The sequence below is a fragment of the Rhinoraja longicauda genome, chromosome 8 (assembly GCF_053455715.1).
Source record: "Rhinoraja longicauda isolate Sanriku21f chromosome 8, sRhiLon1.1, whole genome shotgun sequence".
NCBI classification, from domain to species: domain Eukaryota; kingdom Metazoa; phylum Chordata; class Chondrichthyes; order Rajiformes; family Arhynchobatidae; genus Rhinoraja; species Rhinoraja longicauda.
Window position 1 is genome coordinate 15,745,723 of NC_135960.1, and position 27,826 is coordinate 15,773,548.

The 27,826-nt window shown below is 37.9% G+C and overlaps 1 protein-coding gene across 5 annotated transcripts in view; it reads right to left on the reverse strand.

Moving 5' to 3' along the window:
- The window catches only part of mbd5 (methyl-CpG binding domain protein 5), a 172,522-nt gene that overhangs the window by 29,933 nt on the left and 114,763 nt on the right, over positions 1-27,826 (reverse strand). For 4 of the 5 annotated variants that reach the window (XM_078403366.1, XM_078403361.1, XM_078403363.1 and 1 more), the window contains 3 exons: positions 25,629-26,624; positions 12,892-13,106; positions 7,653-8,879 (listed from right to left, as the gene is read on the reverse strand). In XM_078403366.1, coding sequence (XP_078259492.1) covers positions 7,653-8,879; positions 12,892-13,106; positions 25,629-26,624 — 2,438 coding nt within the window. The remainder of the gene's footprint in view (positions 1-7,652; positions 8,880-12,891; positions 13,107-25,628; positions 26,625-27,826) is intronic. The other variant, XM_078403364.1, reaches the window with a different exon arrangement.

The window sequence follows — 27,826 nt, forward strand, 5'->3', positions numbered from 1 at the left end:
TTGACAGGTATGATTTAATAAACAAGATTCCTTTTTTTATTATTCAGTTACTGGAAGAGGTAATTTCTGGGTGAGTTAGCATTTTCTAATTGCTACTGAGAAAGTATGGCTGTCCTTCAAGTACACTACCGTACGAATGTTGGATATCTAGGAGTTTAACCCAACAGTAATGAAGAAAGTTCCAAATGAGGAAGTTGGTGGCTTGGGTGAATCTTGCACACACTGTTTCTCATGCATAAGCATATGGTATGCAAGGCAGTTACAATGTGCCAGGGGTAGGGGTAATGCATGTTTAGTGAGGCGGTGTGGTCAGAATTGAGCAGACTGCTTTACCTTGGATGATATTGAACTGAGTCATTAAGTCAAGCAACATGGAAACAACTCATCCGTGCCGACCAAGATGCCTTGTTTTAGCTAGACCCATTTGCTCACATTTGGCCCATATCTCTCCAAATCTTTCCTATCTATGTATCTATCCAAATGTCTTTTAATTGTTGTTATTCGACCTGCTTCGACTACTTCCTCTGGCAGCTCGTTTCATATACCCACCATTCTGTGAGAGAAAAAATGTTATCCCTCTCACCTTAAATCTATGCCCTCGAGTTCTTGGCTCCCCCACCTTGGGGAATAAAGCTGATATTTTTATACCACTATTGCATCATCCCACAGCCTTTTATGCTCCAAAGAATAGAGTCCTAACCTGCCTGACTATCCCAAAAGCTCTGGCAAGTTTCCTCGTCTCATGTCGTTCTCCACAGTAAAATCTGGATAAATATTATTTGAAATCCTTGCTCATCTCCAATGGCTCCACACAGATTACCACTTTGGGGTCTGAAAGGCCCTACTCTCTCTCGCTACCCTCTTTCCCTTCTCTTTGGATTCTCATTCATTCATCCATCTCCTTCCTCTTTTTTTGCCTCCTGATTTCTTCCTCAATCCCCTATACTCAAGGGATATATTCGATTGCTGCTGCTTTTTACCATGCTTTCGTTTGTCCTTACCAGAACCTCAAATTCTATCATCCAGGTGCCTCACTGCCTTGTGAGGCACCGCCTTGCTCACCACTTGAGCAGGAATACCACACCTTGGAAATTAACCCCTTTGAAGCATCCCACTTTCCAAATGCCTCTTTGTCTGTAAACAACCTACTCCAATCACCTTCTACAAAATTCCCATCTAATACCATTAAAGTCAGCTTTGCCCCAATTTGGAACTAATTTATCCTGCTCTCATCTATAACTATTTTACAGCTAAGGGAACTGTGGTCATTGGTCCTAAAAGGCTCATCCACTATTCAATGATCATATACCTGTTGCTATGTCAATAAATGTTGAACATCTACCTGTGGTATCCAGAGATGGAATTAGTGTTAACACAGAAAAACTGGATTGGTCGACCCTCACAAAGGAAGACATCTTAACCTATTATGCTCATACAGATAAATCCTTCAGCAATATTCATCTACCTAAAGATGTTATTATGTGTAGTAATGTTAATTGTAAGGATGAGAGGCATAGGAGAGAGAGATATCTGCTCCATGTATAATGATATAGCAAGCGCTTTATATGTAGGCAGCAAGCCCTACTACAAGCATAAAAATAAGACACATAACATCAGGCCTGGCTGGAATAAGTATGTAGCTGAGTATCATGCTGAAGCCCGTGCAGCCACTAAATCATGGGCTTCGGCAGGTAGACCCAGACAAGGGCTTGTGCTTGAGTACAAGAAGCTCACTAATGCAAGATATCAGTATGCTGTTCGATTCATCTGTAAAAATGAGCAAGCCATGAGGGCTGATTCCATGGCTAAGAAGCTGCTAAGTAACAATGTTACTGATCTTTGGAAAGAAGTGAGAGTTCTTAACAACTGCAAAACTTCTCTACCATGCACTGTAGATGGAATTTCTGGAACAGACAATATTGCGGAGTTATGGCGACAGCATTATAGTACTTTATTCAACTGTGTCCAATGTGATTTGTATAGGGTGGACAATATTGAGAGTAATGATTCAATGGTGATTATGTCACATGAGGTGTATCAAGCTATAAACAAGCTGTCCGACAACAAAGCAAGTGGATAAAATCATATTACTGCTGAACATCTTAAATATGCCAGTATGAGGATAGACCCTCTCCTTGCTATTTGTTTTACTGGCTTTATGATTCATGGTTTGTTACCAGACTCAGTGTTGTCTGTTCTGTTAGTGCCAGTCATTAAGGACAAAGCTGGTAAAGTGGGCTGCCTAGATAATTACAGGCCCATAGCTTTAGCAAGTATACTATCAAAAGTCCTAGAACAAATTCTGCTGAATAGATTGAATGAGTTGGTTCAATCCAGATAACCAGTTTGGTTTTAAAGCTAAACATGGCACCGACTTGTGCATTTATGCCTTAAAGGAAATTGTAAACAAATATAGAGGTTAAAATTCTTCAGTCCTTATGTGCTTTATTGATGCCTCCAAAGCCTTTGATCGTGTTAATCATAGAAAGTTGTTTGTTAAATTGAGTCAGCCCAAATACATTGTGAGAATTCTGGCTTACTGGTATGCCCACCAGACTATGCAAGTAAAATGGGGCAATATGGTCTCAGGCCCATTTGGGGTTAGGAATGGTGTCAGACAAGGGGGAATTTGTCCCAGTTCTCTTCAATCTCGATATTGATGATCTGTCCAAGCAACTGAAAGCCTGTAATACTGGGTGCATGATTGGTAACACTTTAGTGAACCATATTATGTATGCAGATGATCTTGTGGTCCTTAGTCCATCTAGCGCTGGTCTACAGCAGCTCCTTGCTACATGTTCTGTATTTGGTGTGGAGCATGATATCAAATATAATGCCAGTAAGAGTGTTGTTGTGATCTGTAGAACCAAAGAGGATAAATGTCTAAAATTTCCTGATTTTAAATTGACTGATAATAATCTTAGTGTATGTAATAAGGTAAAATATCTTGGACATTTTTTTACAGAACAAATGACAGATGATGAGGATATTTATAGGCAACGTCGCTTGATGTATGCACAAGCAAACATTCTCTTGCGCAAGTTTAGTGCATGTACAGATGGGGTGAAGATGTCTCTGTTCAGAGCATACTGTACACCACTCTAAACTGCACACTTGTGGTCAAACTATAAAAAAACGAGCTTATAGAGTCTTCAGGTAGCTTTTAATGATGCTATGAGGATATTACTTAAGAGACCTAGATGGTGTAGTGCAAGTGAAATGCTTGTGGCTGCAGGAGCCGTGCTAAGATATTTAATGTATAAATGTATTTGCCGAATTAATGACTCTGAAAATGAGATCATCTTGGCATTATCACTAATAAGGTTTAGTACTACACTCTACCAATCACAGGCTGTGGAGACATTGGTATAGCTGTCTTGTTGTTGATCACTGATGGCTGATGCTTTAAACCATGCATTGCGCTTGTATGTAATTTATTGTACTTTTGTTAGTAATTTGTTAGTAACTTACTGTGCTTTTGTATGGAACTTATTGTGCTTCTGTATGTTTATTATATGTAATGTCTTGGCTATTATCTGGACCTTGAGTCTGTAATAAAGTATTGATTGATTGATTGATTTGCCCAGCCCAATTCCTTAAAAGAAGGTCAAACTTTGCCCTCTCCCTTGTTGGCTCTCCACTTATTTCCCAAGGAAACTTTTCTGAACACACTTGACAAATTCCCCCTCATTTAAGCCCTTGGCAGCCCCGGTGTATATTGGGAAAGTTAAAATCTCTTACTATGACAACCCAAGTAGTCTTGCAGCTGACTGCAATCTCCTGGAATATTTGTTCCTCTAATTCTTTTTGACTATTTGGGGCCTTACAGTACAATCCAAATAAGATGATAATCCCCTTTATATTTCTCAGCTCCACCCATACGAGGAAAGATTGGTAAGACTGGGCTTGAATTCACTGGAGTTTAGAAGGATGAGAGGGGATCTTATAGAGACGAATAAAATTATAAAAGGACTGGACAAGCTAGGTGCAGGAAAAATGTTCCCAATGTTGGGGGAGTCCAGAACCAGGGGCCACAGTCTAAGAATAAAGGGGTGGCCATTTAAAACTGAGATGAGAAGAAACTTTTTCACCCAGAGAGTTGTGAATTTGTGGAATTCTCTGCCACAGAAGGCAGTGGAGGCCAATTCACTGAATGAATTTAAGAGAGTTAGCTAGAACTCTAGGGGCGTGGAATCAAGGGATATGGGGAGAAGGCAGGCACAGGTTACTGATTGTGGATGATCAGCCATGATCACAATGAATGAAGGGCCAAATGGCCTCCTCCTGCACATATTTTCTATGTTTCTATAGCCTCACTGGATGATCCTTCACTAATATCATCTTGGAAACATCTTAAATGTTGATGGAGCAATACTCATCCAGACAAGTGGAGAACATAATGCTTCTGCTGAACCTTGTCAGTAGTGGAAATGACTATTAGGAGTCTTGAGATAAGTTAGCAGCCACATAATCCAGTCTCTACCATGCTCTTGCAGCCAGAGTGTGTGTGATTGGCCCAATTGAGTTTTTCAAATGCGCATGAAAGTTTCTGAATTAAGGGAGCATACGAATACTGTTTATATTCATTCTGGAAAATAGAGGAATAGTTCCAATGATTGTAGCTCAGTTGAAAATAACTTCTATTTAATCAATTGAGGAAACAGAGGTTTGGTGGAACAAGGTGCAAGACCAATACTGGCAATTCCTCAAAATTACATTAACCAATTTGCAATAAGATCTACGCTTGGATCAAAAACTTGAAACAAATAAAAAAGTGTTGGAACACAGAAATCAAGTAAAGCGATTCTTGTATTGTTTAGAATTTGTTTGTACATTATTTGTATTATTGGTCGTGATTAAACGTAAAGGAACATTCCAACATTATTGCTCCTGACTATTTGCAATTCATAAGAGCATGGTATTTTTACTCAGAATCGTAAGTTCAAGGGACAAATATTCAATTAAGTTTGTCTACAACATGAATAAATCAAATACCAAGTCCATCTGAGGAAAAAAAAAGATCTTTCCTGATAGTTAATCAAACAACAGAATTATTAAACTGTCTTTCCTCTTTGCAGATGCAAGCTGACTTGTGTTGCTTTTTTGGCATTTTCTGCACTTTTTCATATTTACTTAGTTTACTGTAATTTTCTTTTTATGTTTTGTATAAATTGATTTTTTTCAGTTTTCTGTATTACTTTGAACTAGACTAAAAGCCTGCTCACACAATACTGGCCACATTTTTTTGGATTAATCTTAAGTTTTTATAATTATATATTTTTTGTCAATCTTTGTGAAAAATCCTAAATGCAATATTTGGACCAGGACACCAGTTTGGTAATTTTAAAATATATAGTTTAACATTTAATAAGAAACTGCCTTTGGTACACAGTAAATGATTTGGTATAGTCTTGGTCAAATACATTTCTAGTAGTCATTTTAAATTGTGTCACTTCCAGATGATGAATATAGTTGCTAAATAAAAAATATTTTTTTTCCGATAAATCATTTCCAATTGCCTCAATAAAATTGCTTCAGATACCTAACCAAAAAACTAATTTATGATTATTTATTTATTTTTTGGGGAAGCACAGCATTTATGACTCAACCCAATCTAGTATTGCGATGGTGGTGGTAAGCTTCCTTCTTGAGCAACTGCACTCATTCTCCCTTGATGGAATCTTGGATGTAAACTCAGTAACGATGAAAAGACACATAATTCCTTGTGTGAAATAGAGGATACCCCGCAGGCAGTGAAAATATTCCCCAATACCATCCTGGTGATGGATTTGCAGGTTTCGAAGATGCTGTTGGAGTAGTCATAATGAAGAATAACTGCATTGCATTTTGTAGATGGTACACATTGCAGACAATGCACTGGAACGTCTGAATATTGTTGATGGGGATGCAGACCCTGATCTGCTTTTGGAGTGGCGCATGTCCAGTTTGAGCATCTCGTCAATGGTAACTCCCAGGAAGTTTATGGGAGGAATAATGACAAAGCTATTGTCATTGAAATGTTAAGGGAGACTATTTGGATGCTCTCTTGTTGGGGATGGATGCTGCCTTGCAATTTGGTGTGGCAAATGACACTTCCCCATATCTAAATGTCGTCTACGATATGATAAGATAAACTTTATTCATCTCCGGAGGGAAATTGGTCTAGGTCATGTTGCACACTGTCATAGACAGATTTATTTGCCAAGAAGTTGTAAATGGAACGGAATATTTTGAAATCACTGAACAATCCTGATCTAATGATGGATGGCAGACTGATGATGCTAAAAGGTCTAAAATATTGCTGATATTCGGTTTGGAGATATGAAATTTCAGTATGAATGCAAACCACAAACAACCCCCAAAAAATTATAATCATTTCAATGCAAATAATACAAACCTATTCAACATGTTATTTAATCTTAAAGCAAAATGCCTGGAATTTAAAATTAACCAAAATATTGGAAATAACAAAATACTGGAAATACTACTCTGTAAATCAGCATCTGCAGTTCCTTATTTCCATTGCTGAAAACAACTATCAGGACAGGTTGTATCCAAGGAGTTAATATTTCAATGCAATGATCTTGATGGTGACCCAAAATGTCAACTGCCTCTCTTTCTTCTGGTTCTAGACTGACTATTTCTAGCATTTTCCATTTTCAGATAGGTTTCCAGCATCTGCAATCATTTGCTTTTATAATACTTAAATCTTGTTTGCTGTTCAATTAATAATTCGACTGCAGATTATTAAATATTTGCAGGCAAAAGAGACATGCAATGGTGATAAGTGTTAGAAATATCCTTCCTATCGAATATACTGTTAACATTTCTGCTATTATCTCTTAAACGATTTATATTTGCAATGCACAATTTTATTCATGAACAAATTGAAAGCAAATTTCATTTAAGTTTAAGTGACATCTAAAAACAATGCACGACTTATAACTTCTACATCCCATTTCACAACTGGTAACGTTACATTTATTAAAACCTACATTAAATGAGGCAGAGAAATAGTGTTCCTTGCATTTTTTAGTTGGGATCTTAAAACCCTTCAGCAATTTATGGTGCTCTAAATTTGAGGAAGGACGTTCTTGCTATTGAGGGAGTGCAGCGTAGGTTCACCAGGTTAATTCCCGGGACGGCGGAACTCACATATGAGGAAAGAATGGGTCGACTGGGCTTGTATTCACTGGAATTTAGGAGAAGAGAGTTGTGAATCTGTGGAATTCTCTGCCACAGAAGGCAGTGGAAGCTGGATGTTTTCAAGAGAGAGTTAGATTTAGCTCTTGGGGCTAATGGAATCAAGGGATATGGGGAAAAAGCAGGAGTGGGGTACTGATTTTGGATGATCAGCCATGATCCTATTGAATGGTGGTGCTGGCTCGAAGGGCCGAATGGCCTACTCCTGCACCTATTTTCTGTTTCTATACAAAATATTCAGCAGTCAAAAATATGAGTAATTCCTCTCCAAAATTAAAGATTTTAGAGTAATCAAAGTAAGAATTTTTGTTTTCTAATTATTACTTAGAATCATTTAAAGCAAGATCGCTTCAAGATAAAACAAGGTCAGGATTTAAAGTCTACTTCAGGTTAATACATTCTCAGTTAGAGAGTACAGTGAAAATAGATATGCAAAAACTGATGCTTACTGTATTATTTACCTTCCCCTCTTCAGTGTTTTGTTGACAGGAACTGTGTACTTCAGCTTCTCTCACCAGTTTACTAGGCCAGGAAGGAAATCCTTTTAATTGACTCCAGACCAAGTCACCAACATTAAACGTCCTTGGTCTGTAGTGTATTAATTCGTTAGAGGGTGAATCTGGAATCCGCAAATCATCATCACTGCTTATGCTTTTAGTGTCTGACGGACTTGGAGCACATCCATTAATGTTTTCTGAATTATAATCTCCATTGTAAATATATTCGTGTGCCAAGGAGCCTGGCATTCCCTCCAAACTAGCCGAGGAACTCGGAGATTGCTCCTCTATGGCAAGTTCCTGTTTGGGGGCTGTCAGCAACTCACCGAAGTTCCTGCTCTGCTGAGACCGGTTTCCATTGATATGTGTGCATCTTTCCACAGTGTTCTCTAGCTTTTCTTTCATGTTCACAATGTGTCTTTTTTGACTATTGAACCTGTAGCTGTCCTCGTGAAATCTTTTGTCCAACTGGCAGTTTTTCTGCTGTAATCCCGCATCAGTCTGATCTCCCTGAAAGAAAGGCAACCTTTCTGCTGAAGGACTGTGATTTACTTGGCCAGAGTGTTCTAGAAACTTCTCACATTTCCACAATGTTGCATCAACTGGCTGCTGTTCATTTTCCCATTGCTTTTTCGGAGTGTTGCGACCTGGCGATTTAAAGTATTCAAATCCCTCCCCCTCAGCAGTGAATTTTGCTTGCCCAGAATTTTTGCGCAACCTCACTCCTCTGGCATGCCTATTTGCCAGGATAGTTTGATTGTTGAGTCGACTGTCATTCTCCATGCTGGAAAGTCTTTTCCCATGAATCACTGCATTGACTGCATTGGAAAGATTCACAGGGTTTGCAATGGAGGCAGTAAAGGCACTCATGGCACTCAGAGCTGGGATGGGGCTCATTTGTGAAGTACTACTCACTGCTGTAGTGATCACAACTTGCATCCCTTTGCTTGCAGCATCTACCACAGCTTTGTAAATAGCATCAACGGAAGGGTCATGAGGACCCACAGTCAGCACCTGTTCTCTGTCTTGCTTTGCTTGAATCTGTTCTATTCGATGGTGGTCACCCGCCAGCTCATGAAAATTGGGAGGTGCAGTTTGGGAGCCCTCAGAGAGTAATATTGTTCCTGGTTCAGAGTTTACAGGTGCATTTGAAAGTGAGACGTCATGTGCTGGGCTCACCTGGAAATGAAAATAAACTGCAGTTTTACATTTTTCCTTTGTGTAATTTGTTTGTACATGCATGAAGTATATTTATTTTTAACATGCACTAGATAAAACTAAACTTTAAACGGACCATAAAAACTATTCTGAATAATAATTTCAATGTACTTACAATGTATATTTGGATCAGGTATTTATTAATGACAATTACACTTTTTCCTCAGCCCCTCCTGCTGATCCCAAGAAATTATAATTGGCTTCCTTTTATTTTTTTCATATCAGAAAGATGGCAACTGAAGTTGCCACTTTACTACAGAATCAAACCTCATCTTTATGAGTACTTAAAAAAAATAAACTACTTGAAGTTTAGTCAGTGGGTCAGACAGCACCTGTGGAGGCGAAAGGATGGTTGACTCTTTGGGTCGACCCTTCATCAGGCCCAAGAATGTAGAGGGAAAATGGCCAATATATCGAAATGTGTGGGAGAGTTGAGAGAGAGGGATAAAACAGAGGCTGGAAACAGATGAGTGGGAGGAAGGGAGTGGAGAGAATATGGGCAGATGAAGGAGGGAAAAGGAATGCTGAGACAGAGGCTTTCGGTGGTGTTGGTGGAAATACAAGAAAATATTTTGTGCAGGTGGAGCCAGAGGGGGAAAGGTAGACACAGAGGCTGAAACAAGATAATGGAATGATGGTGGGCAAGCAGAACCAGGTGAGGGAGAGTGGTCATGGCAAGTTCAAAGAACCTGGGGGGGGGGGGGGGGGGGGGGGGGGGGGGGGTAATGGAAAGGGTGAACAAAGGGAGAGAGGTCCTGGGTGTACTGGTGGGAGTGGGAAAAGAACACAGAAAATGGGGTTACTGGAAATTGGAAAATGCATGCTCATGCCATTGGGCAGCGGGATACAAAGTTCCTACCATTGAGTATTCATGTTCAGTTCTGCCATTCCCGCCAATGTCTCAAATGGCAATGGCTCAGCAAGTTACGACCAAGCCTGGGCCACTTCAAAGTACTTGTTACAATATTCCTCAGGTTACATTTACTCATCCAATAAAGGGAGGAAAGGCAACATTTCAATTCAATGGGTGAAAAATGTAATCTAACACAAAATGTTTGGTACAGTAAATCCACAACTCGCTGAAAATGGTGACACGTAGATAGAATGGTGAAGGCATATTATATGCTTGCCTTCATAGGCAAGTCAGGAAATCATGGAACAGCTCTATAGAACTTTGGTTATGCCGCATTTGGAGTATCATGTGCAGATTTGGGCGCCCCATTACAGGAAGGATTTGGAGGTTTGGGAAAGTGCAGGTTTACCAGAATGATGCCTGGATTAGAGGGTATTAATTGTAAGGATTAGTTGGACAGACTTGGATTGTTTTCTCTGGTATGCTGGAGGTTGAGGCATATAATAGAAGCATATAAAATTATGAAAGGCACAGATAGGGCAGATTGTCATTACGGGTGGTGGGTGCCTGGAATGCGCTGCAGGGGTTGTTGTGGAGGCAGATATAATAGTGGCATTTAAGAGACTTTTGGATAGGCACATGGATATGCAGGGAATGGAGGGATATGGATAATATGCATATAGATGGGATTAGTTTATCTTGGCATCATGTTCGGCACAAACATTGCAGGCTGAAAGGTTTGTTTCTGTTCTGTTCTATATTCTATTAACCTTCCATAATCATGAGTTCAGAGCACATATCTGGCAAACATCTGTGCTGCAAATTCATGATTATGTTGGGTAAAATTGAAAATCAGATCAATTTAGTTTGCTAGCATTCATCCTAGAGTATAAAAAAGCAAATTACCATTACTTAGGGATTAACTGAATATGACTCTGGAGGTAAACATAAAACATAGAAAATAGGTGCAGGAGGCCATTTGGCCCTTTGAGCCAGCATCGCCTTTCATTGTGATCATGGCTGATCATCCACAATCAGTAACCTGTGGCTGACTTCTCCCCATATCCCTTGATTCCGCTAGCCCCTAGAGCTCTCTCCAACTCTCTTTAAAATTCATCCAGTGAATAGGCCTCCACTGCCTTCTGTGGCAGAGAATTCCCCAAATTGACAACTCTCTGGGTGAAAAGTTTTTTCTCACATCAGTTTTAAATGGCCTCCCCTTTATTCTTAGACTGTGGCCCCTGGTTCTGGACTCCCCCAACATTGTGAATTTTTTTCCTGCATCTAGCTTGTCCTGTCCTTTTAGATTTTAATACGTTTCTATAAGATCCCCTTTCATCCTTCTAAATTCCAGTGAATACAAGCTGTCTTTCCAATCTTTCTTCATATGACAGTCCCGCCATACCGGGGATTAACCTTGTGAACCTACTCTGCACTGCCTCAATAGCAAGGACGTCCTTCCTCAAATTAGGAGACCAAAACTGCACACAATACTCCAGATGTGGTCTCACCAGGGCCCTATACAATTGCAGAAGGACCTTCGTACTCCTATACTCAAATCCTCTCATTATGAAGGCCAACATGCCATTAGCTTTCTTCACTGCCTGCTGTACCTGCACGCTTACTTTCAGTGACTGGTGTACAAAGACACCCAGGTCGCGTTGAACTACCCTTTTACCTAATCTGACACCATTGAGATAATAATCTGCCTCCTTGTTTTTGCCGCCAAAGTGGATAATCTCACATTTATCTGCATCTCACATTATACTGCATCTGCCATGCATCTGCCTACTCACTCAACCTGTCCAAGTCACCTTGCAACCTCCTAACATCCTCTTTGCAGTTCACACTGCCACCCAGCTTTGTGTCATCTGCAAATTTCCTAGTGTTACTTTTAATTCCATCACCCGAATCATTAATATATATTGTAAACAGTTGTGGCCCCAGCACCAAGCCTTGCGACACTCCACTCGCCACTGCCTGCCATTCTGAAAAGGACCTATTTATTCCTACTCTTTGCTTCCTGTCTGCCAACCAATTCTCTATCCATGTCAATACTCTACTCACAATACCATGTGCTCTAATTTTGCCCACTAATCTCCTGGGTGGGGCTTTATCAAAGGCTTTCTGAAAGTTCAGATACACTACATCCACTGGCTCTCCTTCATCCATTTTATTTGTCACATCCTCAAAAAATTCCAGAAGATTAGTCAAGCAAGATTTCCCCTTCATAAATCCATGCTGACTTCAACCAATCCTTTTATTGCTATCCAATTGCATCATTATTACTTCTTTAATAATTGACCCCAGCATCTTCCCCACTACCAATGTCAGGCTAACTGGTCTATAATTTCCGTTTTCTCTCTCACTCCTTTCTTGAAAGGGGGATAACATTAGCTACCCTCCAATCCACAGGAACTGATCCTGAATCTATAATTGGAAAATTATCACCAATACATCTACGATTTCTAGAGCCACCTCCTCGAGTATCCTGGGATGCAGACCATCAGGCTCTGGGGATTTATCAGCCTTCAGTCCCATCAGTCTACCCAATACTATTTCCCACCTAATGCAAATTTCTTTCTGTTCCTCTGTCTCCCTCGATCCTCTGTCCTCTAGTACATCTGGGAGATTGTTTGTGTCAGTAAAAGTGGCATTTTCAGAAAAGCTGAGTAAGGTGTTCATGCGTTAAATCTTTTCTTTAAGAATGATAATGCTCACATGATTACAAATAATAAGGTGTGGAATAAGTTATCGAAATAAGTCATTGAAGCACATCTTGAATGAAGCACCTCGAGGAACAGCATCTATACACATTGCAAACCATACAATGTCACTCAGACCGTACAACATTAGCAACACAGTCAAAAGAGCTTAACTCTCTACTTAATGGCACTATATACCATTATAAACATCCCTTGGTGGTCCACCCTTTACCAACCTCCACCTTTTCGCTACCTGGACTAAGTTGCTTTCTCTCTCCACAATGCCGAAGAAAGTGCTTCCATCTGAAACATTCTGTTTCTCTTTGCACAAATATTGGCTGAGTTCTGCCAGCATTTTCTGATTTTTTTAATCAATACAGTATTTGGAAGATGAGATGATGAGTTAATTGCTTACCTGAAAGTTTTGAAAAACACATGCCATGGGGTTGAGAGGGTTGCTTGGGCCTGAAAGCGATGTGTGATTCTGAAACCCCTGGAGACCCTGAGTCCCTTGTAGACTTTGTAGAAATTGATGATGAGTCTGTGGAAGCATCTGGTTACTGTTGAGCAAGGTCTGGAGATGGCTTAATTGTGGGTTGTTGAAACTATTGTTGAATAAAGGTACATCACCTGGACATAATGATAAAAGACAAATGAAAGTGCATCAGTGGTGTAAACTGCAACTTCTGCTGCTCGATCCTAAAATAAATATATATAATCAAACACAGAAAAATAAGTTAAAAGGTTCACAGTTTCGCAATAAGAACAGAGAAAGCTTTAAAAATACATAATATATTTTTTTGTTATCCATATTTGCTGGGAAGCTGTATTAACCGATCATAATTTCAGCAAAACAAAAAAGATTATTTCTATGTATATAGGTTAGCCACCAATATGAAAAAAACACATACGAATAACATCTTTCATGGATTCAAGATATCCAGAGCACTTAACCAAGGAAGTACATCGTATCGACCCAATTATGAACTGAATTCACTGCATTTTCTTTTTGTTTCATATAGGCTAGTATCTACCATCAAGTTAATTGGAAAATGCACATTAATCTTTCAATAGGTTTAAAAAAAATACTTCTAGTTTTGTTTCCTGTGATTGGCTTGAAGGGATTGTGTTGCTAGACCTAAAAAAGGCTACTTAGAATGGGTGTTGCTGATTCGACATCTCTGAAGTCATTAAGATATTAAACAATAATTCTTGGACAAATGGATAGGAAAGAACAGGTATAATAATACCCCAAAAGCTCATTAAAAAAAATAAAAAATTTAATCGGAACATAAATGAGGAGCATTGCCTTCAACAAACTGGCATAAAGTCATTAAGATTGAGTGCATTTCATGCTTTGAGTGTATTTAATACCCATCAGAAATGTAAAAAAATTCCAAACTCTTTCAAATGGTCATTACTATTAAAAATGATAGCCATTGTTACTCAAGTGCAGTGATCCAGGTTCTTAATAAAACTAAAAAGTTGCTAAATATTTATGGAAACCTTTACGAGCAAATTTACAAGATTCCAGCCCAATTAAAATACTCCCCAAAATAAAAATTGTACTTAGTAACTGGTATTTGGAAAAAATAAAAAAAGGTATTCATGGGACAATAGTGAATTTTCAACTTAATTCACATTATATCACACAGTGCCTCTTAAATTGGATGAATGAAAATTCAGGAAGGTCCTGTGGTGCAACCAAAGAACCAATGTTAAAACAACTGTTCTCTGATAATAATTTAATAATAAACTTCAATAAATTAACCAAATAGAGGCTGTTTCTCATGGGAGAAGAGCTAGTAATCAAACATCACTGGGGAAAGAATGATAGTTAAGGCAAGGAGATTTTTCTTTATGCAGCATATTACGAAGGCTAGAAAGGAAGTGTCTAAAAGCATACAGTTTCAAGAGATTTTCAATCTATACTTCAGATGATGCCTAAAACAAATATCTTGGATGGACAAGATAAAATATCTTGTTTCCTTTGCTTTTGCATTCATTTTATAAAGATGGGAAGTGAGGAAACCATATATCCTTTACGGCCATGTTTCCCCAAAGTGAGTACTTATAACTGGGTATTCATAACCAGCCAATGTTCAAAGTGAGATTGTACAAAAGTTCCAATACATGTTCAAAGCTTATGTTCTCAGTACTGTTTTGCACAGACTTGGAAACCTATGAGAATGTAAACTACTTTCTTTGTAATTTTGTCTAATCGATCTTCCCTTCACAATTTACTGCTTATCCAAATAACACTTTAATGCCATTGCAGTGTTCACTGGTTCTCTGGGAACTTTCCATGTGGACTCACACTTGAATGTTTTGTTCAATTTTTGCTAATACAGCAAATCTAATTTGCCTTCTCAAATGAGGCAGTCCTCAAATTTCCATGAATCAGTACGTCAATCAACTCAGATGTTGCCACATTAAACAGTATCAGCTATTTGTAAAATAACTTGCATTTCAAATCGGCATGAATCCCGTTCAATTTCACCTTACCTCCGAAACATGCTCAAAGTTTTAATCATCTAACACTTCATTGCAATATTTATGCATTACATTGAGGGGGAGAGGTAAGAATATTGAACAGGAAGATTCTCCAATACCTTAAAGATACTTTGAAAACTCCTATTTGATTTGATAGCTTACTCCAAAATAAAAATCTTAAATGGTGTCAGGGGTTATGGGGAGAAAGCAGGAGAATGGAGTTGAGAGGGAAAGATAGATCAGCCATGATAGCGGAGTCAAAGGGTATGGGGAGAAGGCAGGAACGGGGTACTGATTGTGAAAGATCAGCCCTGATCACATTGAATGGCGGTGCTGGCTCGTAGGGCCGAATGCCCTACTCCTGCACCTATTGTCTATTGTCTAAATCTGAAGATAACAAAAGTGCAGATAAGGATTTCAGCAGATGAAGGAATAATAGCAAATACATGCTCACAGAGCCAAATAGCCATGATTGAATGGCTTAATAAACTTGATGGGCTGAATGGCTTCGTTCTGCTCCTCTAACAAATGGCCTCGTTCTGCTCCTCTGATATCAGTGCAAGGAAAATATAAACTCAAAACTATAGGAAATTAACAGGAGTGATAAATGTCAATCTGGAACTGTTGGAAGAGAAAGAACTGGAGAGGCTTTTAAGATGTGTTATGTTTAGTTACGAGTCTGAACTAGTTAAAGGGCAACAAAATGTTATATAAGGGCAGCATAGATTTGTTTGAGTTGATTTAAAGGAAACAGAGGATTGCGAGGCCAGCCAGTAGTGCAGATGTAGATTCAAATCTGTGGAATTCTCTGCCTCAGAAGGCAGTGGAGGCCAATTCTCTGGATGCTTTCAAGAGAGCCAGATAGAGATCTTAAAGATAGCGGAGTCAAGGGGTATGGGGAGAAGGCAGGAACGGGGTACTGATTGTGAAAGATCAGCCCTGATCACATTGAATGGCGGTGCTGGCTCGAAGGGCCGAATGCCCTACTCCTGCACCTATTGTCTATTGTCTAAATCTGAAGATAACAAAAGTGCAGATAAGGATTTCAGCAGATGAAGGAATAATAGCAAATACATGCTCACAATACACACATCTTTGTGAGGGAATAAGTCAGAAATTCATCTGAAATAGAATGCAAACACCGTGGACAAGTTCAAATGAGCCTGAAACGGTGTCTTGGTCCAAAGAAATGGATGAATCTTGTTAAGGTTTAACAGAAAATAGAGTTGATGCAGGAATATCAGACACCTGGACAATGATACAGTGCACTGTTGCTATCAGTATGTTATTGAGTACTCAAGATACAATGAAGAAAAACTGTTTGTACTCCATTCAAATAAATCATACCATGCACGAGTACATCAGGTAGAGGAAGAGAAAATAAACAGAATATAGTGTTACAACTATAGAGAAGGTTCAGATAAAGAAAAATTGCAAGGGGCGTAATGAAGTAGATTGGAAGATTGGGGATTAATCTTCAGCAGATGGGGTGTCTGTTAAGGGTCTGATAAAGGTGAAGTTCATGAGGTAATAGAGTTGCTGAAGGACAGTTTTGTACATGGCCAGCAGTGGTAGAGTAGATAGAGAACAGACCGTCGCATGATAAATGCAGAAACGATGTTTTTCCACGACTGATAACATATTTGAGAATAAGGGGTGACTACTTGAGACCGAAATATGAATAAATATCTTCACTCAGAGTGAATCTTTGGAACTCTACACTGGAAGCTCAGTCATTATGTTAATTCTAAGCAGAGATTGATAGATTTCTGAGCATGAGAGCAAATTGACAGATATGGGCATGGCAACATCATATTCAAATATTTGGGAGGTGAGAAGATTTGAGTTTGAATCCGGCAGATATTTTCAAAGAGACAGGATTCAAAGGTTTTACCAGAGGTACAGATATTTGAGTGCATGAATTGCACGTTGAAAATGAAATGAACTTAGAGAGGAAAATTACGGTAGAAGGAAAAAAGGCTTGATAGAAACTTGGTTTGCCTAATCTTGGAATATGCAGTATACGCAGAGGAGAATGCACTAATATAGTCCAGTCAGATCTTATAGCTAAATCAGCAAAGCGATGCGCAAGACTGCATTTTTTGATTTTGAGTGACCAAGATGGGGACTATTCCAGAGATTGAACAGAATAGGAGAGAATTTATGGCAAGAGTCAAGAGCGTTTTTGCAGGATTTGAATCTTCAAACTTTTGAGCAGAAATTTTGAAGTGGTCATGTTTAATCTGAACCATTTACATATATTTCAAGTATCAATGTAAACACAAGGAATAAGAGTTTTACTGAAGATAATTTGAAGACTAAAGGTCTGTTACATATATGTAGAGAGCTGCAACAATCAGATAAGCAAACTAAGAGCGAATCAATCTGGGCCAAAAGTGGTGTTTTGAAAGAATGTTTTTTTCCCTCCAATGATATAGAGCATAGTAAGTATCCAAATTCTACAGCTGGTGCTTAGCAGTTCCAAGGTTTGGTTTGCAGCCTAGTTGAATTCATCTGGAACATAGTCTGGACAAAGTAAAAACATGAATGTAGTAGGCCACCATCAAAAGGATCTGCATAAAGTGTTGCCTCAAGAAGACAGCTGCAAAGCCAACCTATAGTTGAGTTTGACACAAATGTCTAAAACGTGATAAAACTCAACCGTACATAATTCCAGATCTATAAATTCAATTAAATGTTTTACTAGCTTTCGTCATTTTCTTTTTAATACCTCTGAATGCAGACTATCCATAGGAGTCACGGCGTCCACTTTTGAGATTCATATGTATTGTTTTATAAGTCTTTTAATTTCACACTAACTAACTCCACCTCTGCTGTGCTGTGAAAATTGTTATCTGCTTCCAGCAAATCTGCTTCCAGCAAATCTTCTTCCTCCTCTTGTTGAGAGCCATTAGTTTTAGAGGCCAAATTATCATTTAAAGCTCTAGATTGTGTGTGTGTATATATATATATTTATATGTGTGTGTGTGTGTGTGTTGAAAGGCTGGCATGAGGTTAAATGGCTTTCTCATACTTCTGCTTCTTATGCCTTTATGACAGAAATAATGAACAATACAGAGAGATAGAAGAATCTTGAGATCATGTCCAGAATTCTCTGAAGGTAGCAGTTAAAAGATGGTAAAGCAGCAGACAAAATCTTTGCCTTTATTGACCAAGACAAAGTACACAAGAGCAGGGAGGCCAAAGTATAATATAGCACACGCGCCAATGTATGACTAATATATATATATATATGACTCTGGTCGCCATACTGCAGAAAGAATGCAATAGTATGAAACTGCAGAAAGAATGCAATAACATAATAAAGGGTGCCGAAGAATGCAGCTTCTATTGGAAGCGGAGAACTAGTCATAAGCAAAGAATGATTGGGCCTGGGTTCCTTTCTTTGGAGGCAAGGAGCAATTGAATTAAGTTGTATAGAATTATAAAAAGCCCACAATTGGCAGACAGGAATGATGCATTTATTTTAGGCGAAGAACAATAATGAAGGAATAATTTTAAGAAAAAATAGTTGAAATAGTATAGGGTAGATTCCTGCAAATAGTGATGAGGATGTAGAAAGTAATGCCCAACATGATGGTGAAAATGGAAATTCTCAACATGCTTGAAGAGTAACTCAGCGAACACGTAGTATCATGGCCTGCAAAGGTTATCAACCATACTCTGGGGATATTGGAATGTCTAAACACCTCTTTTTGACTTTCATGGATATATGCAGTAAGGCTCCTCTTTTGCCACAACTCTATTAATTAACAAGGATTGATTTGGAAACCGTAAAACAAATGTAGGTACAGGTAGTTCTGCTATAGTTGGCACAGTGGTGCAGCTGGTAGAGCTGCTGCCTCACAGTGCCAGAGACTGTTTTAATCCTGATCTTGGGTACTGTCTGTATGGAGTTCGCCCGTTCTCCCTGTGATCTTGTGGGTTTACTCTGGTTTCCTCCAAAAGACATGCGGGTTTGTAGGTTCGTTGGTTACTGTAAATGTTCCCTAATGTGTATGGAGTGAACAAGAAAGTGAGATAAGCAACTGATGAAAGTGAACTAGTGTGCACGGGTGATGGATGGTCGTCGTGGACTCGGTGGGCCACAGAGCCAGTTTCCACACTGGACCTTACAGCAAAGATGAGCGTTTCCATAATATGAATTTGATGTAATACGAGTGATGAATAAGGAAACACTATTTGCATTAAGTGGGGCAAATTGGTTATAATGCAATTTCAATTGGGAATGAGATAACCACTTAAAAGTTACTTAGGAAATTAAAAGGCAGAAAAAAGCTGGCTTACATTTAAACAATATAGGAGGAAAATATTGTTCCCCACAGTGATCAAACACCATTGTCTGTTAAGAGCACAGCTGCTACTTTAACTGCGTCTGGCTACTGAAATTGATAAGCAATAGCTTCTGTTGACACTTATGCAGGGGTACCTATTAAACAATGTCACATGCAGCTTTTGGTATATTTAGCTTACAGTGACAAAAACAAACCTGCAGATACAAAAACACTTGCAGCCAATACAAAACTTTATTTTTGAAAATCCTGCAGTAAAAGTAACTTCGTTATTGCGATTCTGTAACTCTAGCCCATAATCCTCTTTCCTCATTATTCATAACACAATGTTCTATAACACGAGGTTTATCAGGAACACAACTATTGTGTTATAGCAGATCTACCTGCTTGACAATTTCAGCAATTTAGGCTGGGTGTAGTTGGATGATATTACATAAGCAAACAGATGGGACATGCAGCCAGAAATTCCCTTTGGGAGTCAAATACAATAGGAAGGCTTTGAACAGTCTGCGTCAAGCTTAGTTGCAAGTTCTGGGCTAGAATGAGTAACTAAGGAATGGAATTTGTAGTGAGTCCAAAAACAATGGCCAAGGTCTTTCCAATATTTAGTTTTAATAAATCCAGAGCATTTTGAAAGGCAACTTCCTTTCCCTGACCAACTTTATCTTCATGGGACCTCAATCTGCAATTTAGAGACTTTTATCTTTTTATAAAGATAGCTCCCTCCATTCTCCATCCTCATTAACCTCATCTCTAATCACATCATATGAGATCCATATTTTTTTGTATAAGTCAGCAGTTCTGTTGCCAAGCGAAGCTTAATTCTTTTCTAGTTGATGCAATTATATACTTTGAATGCATACTTCAGAAATTACACCAAAATTGCACAAACTTATTTAATGTAACCTATTTTTTTCCAGGAGAACATTTGGCCGGCCCGAGATTTAATTTATACTATTCTGTCGTATACTATCTTATACAATCAAATAAGATTGGCATGCAAGGATAGCTCTACTTACGTGGGTTAATTAAAAAATATAAATGAAAAAAACAACAATTTTTTTGTTTTGTTTTGCCTTCGGTAAGAAAACAGAACATCTGATTTTATTATTCAGCAATGGGGTCACTAATACACACTGCAATCTTTTTATTGAGGTTTGCTCGTGCAAGTTCATCTTTTTTTTCTTCTGAGCCCATTGCTCCCCCATTCCTCCATCTTGTTCCATTAAACTTCCAAAGGATCCATCTTCTTCCAAAGTTAAAATCGAGTATCCTGCTAGCACCTTTTACTCCAACAGAAAATGCTGTGAATATTCAGCAGGTCTGGCACCATCTACTTAAAGAAAAATAGACCTAACTTGCAGGTTGAAATTTTAACTCTTTCTCTTTGAACAGATGTTGCCTGATCCGTTGAACATTTCGTTCAAAAATCCGTTGTAATTTAGATCCTTGGAATGTGTTTGAGTTTTTTTTTTAACTGAAACAAGTCCTGCAGTTTTCCTGCAGGACTTGTTTCAGTTTAAAAAAACCCTCAAACACATTCCAAGGATCTAAAATCCAAAATTGGACATCTCATATAATCTACTCACTTTAAAAACAAAGTTGACATTGGGTAACTAATTAATATACTCAATCTTGCCTGTATATTTTTTACCCTTCAATCAGGCTTCTTCAACTATAAAAAGGAATTCAAACTCACATGAAGCATTTTCAATGACAGTCTCGATTTACACTATTGTAATACAACCAGTGCCAACCCAAGGGTTAGATGCTGAAATAATAGTTAAGCTGAAGACATTTCTAGTTTTGAGACAATTAATTCTGGTGTGAAATTATATAAATATTGCCATGGACTTGGCAGTAAAACAATAATTTGCATTTATATTGTGCCTTTAAGATAATCATCCCATGATGCTTTCAGATATATAATTAAAAAATAAATGGATACTAAAATTAAAAATTGCATATATAGGGTCATGACCAAAGAGCATACTGAAGGACAATGGGAGATGGACAGCAGAAAGATTTTATAGAAAGAATTCCAGAATCCCAGACTATGTAAGTTATTCAGATCGGGGCAACATTTTCAGTTTGGAAATGTGAAGGAATTAATCAACAGGTAAGGACAATAGATAATCAGGACAGTGCATGAAATATGACTTAAATAGTTTACTTCGTAGAAACATAAGAATAGCTCACATGTCGTCTTAAAAAATCTCATTCATGGATACTCCATTAAAAAATCCACTTCCACGTACAATATGTGCATTGCTAAATTCTATTGGCATCCAAAACTCTTTTTGATCTCAGCCTTCAATATACTCATTCACTGAGCACCCACAGCTTGATGGGGTATAGAATTATGGAGAATCACTACCCTCTAGTAACCAACCTCTACCTCTATATTTCTACTCCTTTTTTCAGCAAAGAAAGAAGCTTCACAAAATCCCATATACTTTAATGAAACAACTGAGTAGTATAGCTGTCCTACTCAATATTGGGATCTCCTGGAGCATTTATTCTGTGATGCCTCCAAAACAAATACATTGTCTCTTAATGGAGCCAATACTGCACTCAAGTATAATCCCACCAATTCCCTGTAAAAAAGAAAACAGTTCCTTGTTTGCATATTCCAAGATTATTGAGTGGACAAGTCCAGAAGTAACAGGGTATAGACACAAGAAATTAAAGATGCTGCTTAATACAAAGGAGAACACAAAGTGCTGGAGTAACTCAGCAGTTCAGGCAGCATCTCAGGAGAATATGGATAGGTGACGTTTTGGGTCTCCCTGACTTGCTGAGATTCACCAGCACCGTGTCCAGAAATAACAGAGGTATGGATGAGATGACATAAAGGGAATGGGCCAAATGCCTGCTATTACCAAGATAGAGATAAGCCTACTTGAGGGGGTAACCAATTTGGGATGAAAAGCTCAGCAGAATGATTAAAAGCAATATTCATAGAATTACTATATAATGAAACTAACATAAAATTCTTAACTTGACAAAGGATATTACTGTGCCTAATTGCTTTGTTTAAAATGGTTTGCTACATCGATACATGGGATTTCAAGGTATTATTCTTATTATAAAGTATTATTGAAAATAACTCATTTTCATTGCCTAATTCAAGTTATTAAACACCAATTCAGGAGGATTTAATTGGTTGATGAACAATTTTATATGTCTGTAATGCAAACCTGCAACTAATTGGAAACTGGTTCATATGCAGTCTATATGTCATGGATTCACTATTTGAATCTTATGTAGATCATTTTCATTGATGCACAATAATTAATATTCACAAGTTCTTTTCACAGTTAGTCATAGTTATGGCAGAATGCATTGATTTTAAAAAGATTCGACTGGCAGACCACATCACCACAAAATTTCAAAACGATGGTCAATGAGATGAAATCAGTGCCTATTGCCAGGAAAGTATAATTGGAGGCAATATATGATTGTGCATGGAAGTTGTAATCAACTGAATCGACTAAGGTCCTCTCAACAATAAATGTTGCAAGTTGAACAGGGTTTAAAAAAAATAAGATTCATGATTCTTGAGTACAAGCAGATATCCAATTGTATTAACACAGCAGGTAATAAGTCGACATAGGTGAGGAGATTTTTGATAGGAAGATGTTTGGAACAAGGGTCAGACGTAACAAAAGGTGTGAGACAGGTTTGAAGAGTTGTGGATTGTGAAGTCAGAGTGAGGAAAGTAGCGGAAAGGGGAGTTGGAGGGGATAAATAGGTGCGAGTCTAGGTAGGGCACAGGGGAGGGAAGTGGGGGGAGGGGAAAGGGGTGATTGGAGATTACCTAAAATTGGAGAATTCAATGTTTATACTGTTGGTTTGTAAGCTACCCAAGAGGAATACGAGATGCTGTTCCTCCAGTTTGTATGTGGCCTCAGAGTCCCACTGTCTGTATTAACTGTCTGTTGAGTTCCACTGTCGGTATTAACTTATTATCACCTATCCGGTAATCAACAATGGACCATCATGGACTTAACGTTACCTGCCTGACCCGCTGAGTTACTCCAACTTTTTGTGTCTTCGGTTTAAGTGTCTTTGAGTGTTTGAAAAGCGCTATATAAATGTAATGCATTATTATTATTATTATTAAACCAGCATCTGCAGTTCCTCCCTACACATTGCTTGTGGCCTCACTCTGGCAAAGGCCCAGGACAAAGGTCATTGTGGAAATTTGAATTAAAATGGTTAGCAACTGGCAGAAAGGTCAGTGAAACAGTATCTGCAGTTTTTTGGTTCTGTGCTCCACCAATAAAACTCTTGATGTATTGCCAACATGTTTTGTTAAATTAAAAGGTAGCACTATTAATTCATTTTAGTTTTACAGTAACTAATTTTACATTAAAGGCAGGCACATAATGCTGGAGTAACTTAGTGGGTCAGGCAGCAGCAGCCCTGGAGAACATGGATAGATGACTTTTCAGCTCCCAATTGTCTGAAGAGAGGTCCTGGCCGAAAACATCACCTATCCATGTTGCTAAACATGGTCTGAAGAAGGGTCTCGACCCGAAACGTCACCCATTCCTTCTCTCCCGAGATGCTGCCTGACCTGCTGAGTTACTCCAGCATTTTGTGAATAAACCTATCCATGTTCTCCAGGGATGCTGCCTGACTGGCTGAGTTATTCCAGTATTTTGTGTCTATCTTTGGTTTAAACCAGCATTTGCTGTTCCTTGTTATTATATCTCATTTTAAGTTATTTGGAAAAGCATTTTGGAATGTATTAAAAGCTGAATTATTCAGCACTTTGAAAGATATTGTACTCATAAATTTGTGAGGATTGTCAGTTGAGTATCATTTCCAAAACTTAATTATCTTTTAGTTTTGTTTATTAGGCACAGGCGAAGGAAAGCTATTAAAGAGGCTTTCTTTAGCCCAATTCCAAGCAAATACCTCAGTTAAAATATTAAAGCTATAAAATAGTTGAAAACTAAATTCATCATTAATAGCAATTCATTGAAAACAGGCAATTTTTACGATAATATATAAATAAATTGTTCCTGTGTGAATGCCACAGCATGTTCAAGTGAAGGACAGTGCATGGTAAATGTGGAGATCCATTGGTGCTGATTGAGATATCATAAACTGTTAACAACCTCGTCAAAATGACATCTTGCTGTTTGTCTCACCACTGATGTGTAATTGAATAACACAAGTTATGGTCTATTTTTGTGAAAAATGTACAACTAATCTGAAATGAAGCAATGAACTTGTTATGCAACCATTTAAATTTCAGACATATTTAAACCCAAACTAGCTATCAGACTATCTTAATAATTTTATTGTCAAATACTCCCAGCGAATACAAAATGTCACAAATGTGACCAAAATTCACATTTATTAAACATTACTGAACGATATTAAATTTCTTATTTTAAAAACAACTTTTGTTTCTTTTTATAGTTGTAATCAGTCGCTTTCCCTCCATTGTTTCTTCCAAATTCATATTAACGTATTTCTAATTTCAACTCTTGTGCTAGTTATATCACAACTCTTCATTCTGACTATATATGGAAATGCAGTTGCTTCTCCTGTTCATTCAAGTCCTAGATCCTTGTTTCACTTGCTGCAATTACCAGCTCTCGAAAGTCGGTCATTATTGGAGCAAAATAGTTGTTGAAATTAAATAGATTAGCTAATGCCAGCACCCATAATTTACTCGTACAGAAAACTGTGGTTCTTCATATTTTCCATTAGTCGACTGCAAGTCAAAAAATGATTTTATATTTCATGTGACTAACTACCTTGCACACTATCTCCTTAAGTCAATCAAGGTCATTCTGTTTTACTGAAATAAATCCAGTCTTTGTGTGACTCGATAAAAATTTCACTCCAAAACAAAGCTTTTGAGAAATCTGAATATAAATTTTAAAATTGCAGTGGAAGCATCTGAAATGCAAGTTAATGGAATCTCCTGAAACAAGTACACTTTACATACATTCAGGATTTTGAAGGGTTATTTGCCTGATCAAAACATTTGTCCATCATCCATGTACATTACTAATGATTTAAATGGGGAGAAAATTTTTCCTTGCAGTAATATTTGTTGCACTCCTTAATACATGTAGCATAATATTTAAAATCCCAATTTCTTTTCCATGAGATTTAACTATTAATAAATGGAGTAGCTCCACAAAAGTACATTTCAATCTGTACCAAGTAAAGAGGAAGTTTTCAGTCCAAAACATTTGATATCCTAACTCTTTTTTTAAGGAATATATTTTAAAGAGATTAAAAATTACATTGCTGAAACGTCTGTTGCATTCCTTGACACAAGTAAAATGTACCACTCACTTGGCAATTTAAAACTTACCAAGAAAGTTGGCTCCTAGCAAAGGGAGGTGTGGTAGCAAAGAGTTGTTCAATTTTGTAGGTCCTGTTGCATGCCCAGCAGCTGAAATGGGTAACAGCGATTCTGCCATTGACATGACTGCTGTCCCACCAAGAGTTGAGACAGCAAGTGCTGCTACGGATGATGTACTGGTGGTAGTGGTTGCCTGGGATGAGGTTGCTGTGGAAACCTCAGAGTGATTCATACCATGGATCAAAGGAGAGTGCAGAACACTTCTCAACAGATGGGGGTTGAGGGCCATTAGTCCCGGGGCTGCTGTGACAGCTGGGAGGAGGAGTGGGTTTGTAGTGGTGTCATTGCTTGAAAGGCTTGGTAAAGGGTTCCCCAGAGAGTTTGTCAAAAGGGTTTGTGATCTGTTACTAACTAATTGATTGCTATGCAAATGATCTGATGGGGATTGGATTTGTGTCACTGAAGGTGAAGGGTGGTTTTGTTGCTGCAATAAATCTGGGAGAGTCAAGTTAAAAGATGTAAGGGGTAGCATTGTAGCCTGTGCCTGGTTTTGAAACAGTGTTGCCAAAAGCTGAACAGGTTGCAAAGTCTGTCCCGCCAAATCACCAGGAAACAAAGTCAAAGCTGCATTTAAATTTGGGTTCAGAATTCCTAAAGGATTCACAGAGACTTCTCCCTTGCCATCTACTGATGTAGGTAACATGTTCAGCATATTCTGGTTCAGAAGATGTTGCTGGTTCATTGCAAAAGGAATGGACAGAGAGCCAAGGAGATTTGGGTTGAGAGAATGGATATGATTGCTACTCGTTGGGACAGCATGTCCAAACTGAAAAGCCTTGTTTTGGCCAATGATGGGAAGTGAACCCCCCATGGGGATCTGACTGTGCAATGCATTTCCAGCTGCTGTTGTAACTATAACTCCATCTTGCAGAACGGATGTTGTCTTGGTAATAGCAAGTTGGTTGGTGCCTGCAATGGCCATGGATGCTGACTGGCCAGAACTACCTGAAACCCAGATAGGTTAAAGATGAGCAAAATATCTTAATTATTTGCGTTCGCATTTATAATGAATGCATTTCACATACCGATTTTTACATTAACAATTTAACATGGGAACTAACAAAAAGATTAATTTACTAGGTTTGATTATCCACGACCAGCTCTTCATTTTGTCTGTTATAAATTGGGCATATTAAATACATTCTTAAAGAACCAAACACAATATTTAAACCCAACACAAACTAGTCATTATTAAATATCCTACTGGAAAAAAACCCGAGAAAATAAACATGCTTTTCTCACTCGACACAAACGCAGAAAACATTTTTTATCATCAAGCAATGCAAAAAACATCAGTTCAAATCAAAAGTGATGCTCAAAACATTTCTCAATAGTGATTACATTAGAACTAATGGAACAAAAACACTTTGTTAAAAATGAAAATAGGTTCCACCAAAGTGAATTTAGAATAAATTGAATGGCAACATTTTTTGCAAGTAACTCAAAATTGTAAAATGTTCCAGTATGGCTAATACTTCAAATTAGAGTTAAATGATATTTCTTGAATTTAAATTCTTAAACATTTCTGTCAATCTCTCCCAACAAAAAAATCCAAAGCACACAAGAAGTTAAATGTGCCATTCCTGAAATTTGTATCTCAAGTTAAAAATGAAGTTATAGTAACTGATATTCTGAGCCGTCATTAGAAACCGATGAAATACAATGGGTAAATATCAGTGCATAATACAAAAATAGTCCTGCAAATATGTGTTTAAGTGGAACAGAATTTAGATTTTTCCAATTGAATACAAATCAAAATAAAAAAGTTCAGTCATCACGTCAAATGTTTGTATTTAATGTAATGAGGCCAATAGATATATTTTTCCTTAGTTTCCTGATCATGTATTTTGGAGCAGAAGAGCTCACCTGGGATTGAGATTATGTACAAAACAACCCACACAAAATACATAAAACTTCACAAAATAAAGAATAGTGGTCATTTAAAAATATTGTACATGTAACCAGTTAATGGTCTAATTTTCAGTCGGAGGAGTATAATATCATCAGCATCAATTTTATGATTCTCCACAATTTTAACAATGGTGCAAGCATATTACACTTGCTACTGCAGGAAATTACCTGTTTACTCAACATTATGGTACTTATTTACAAAGTAAATCTTGTATATTAGGCTAATTTACATTTGA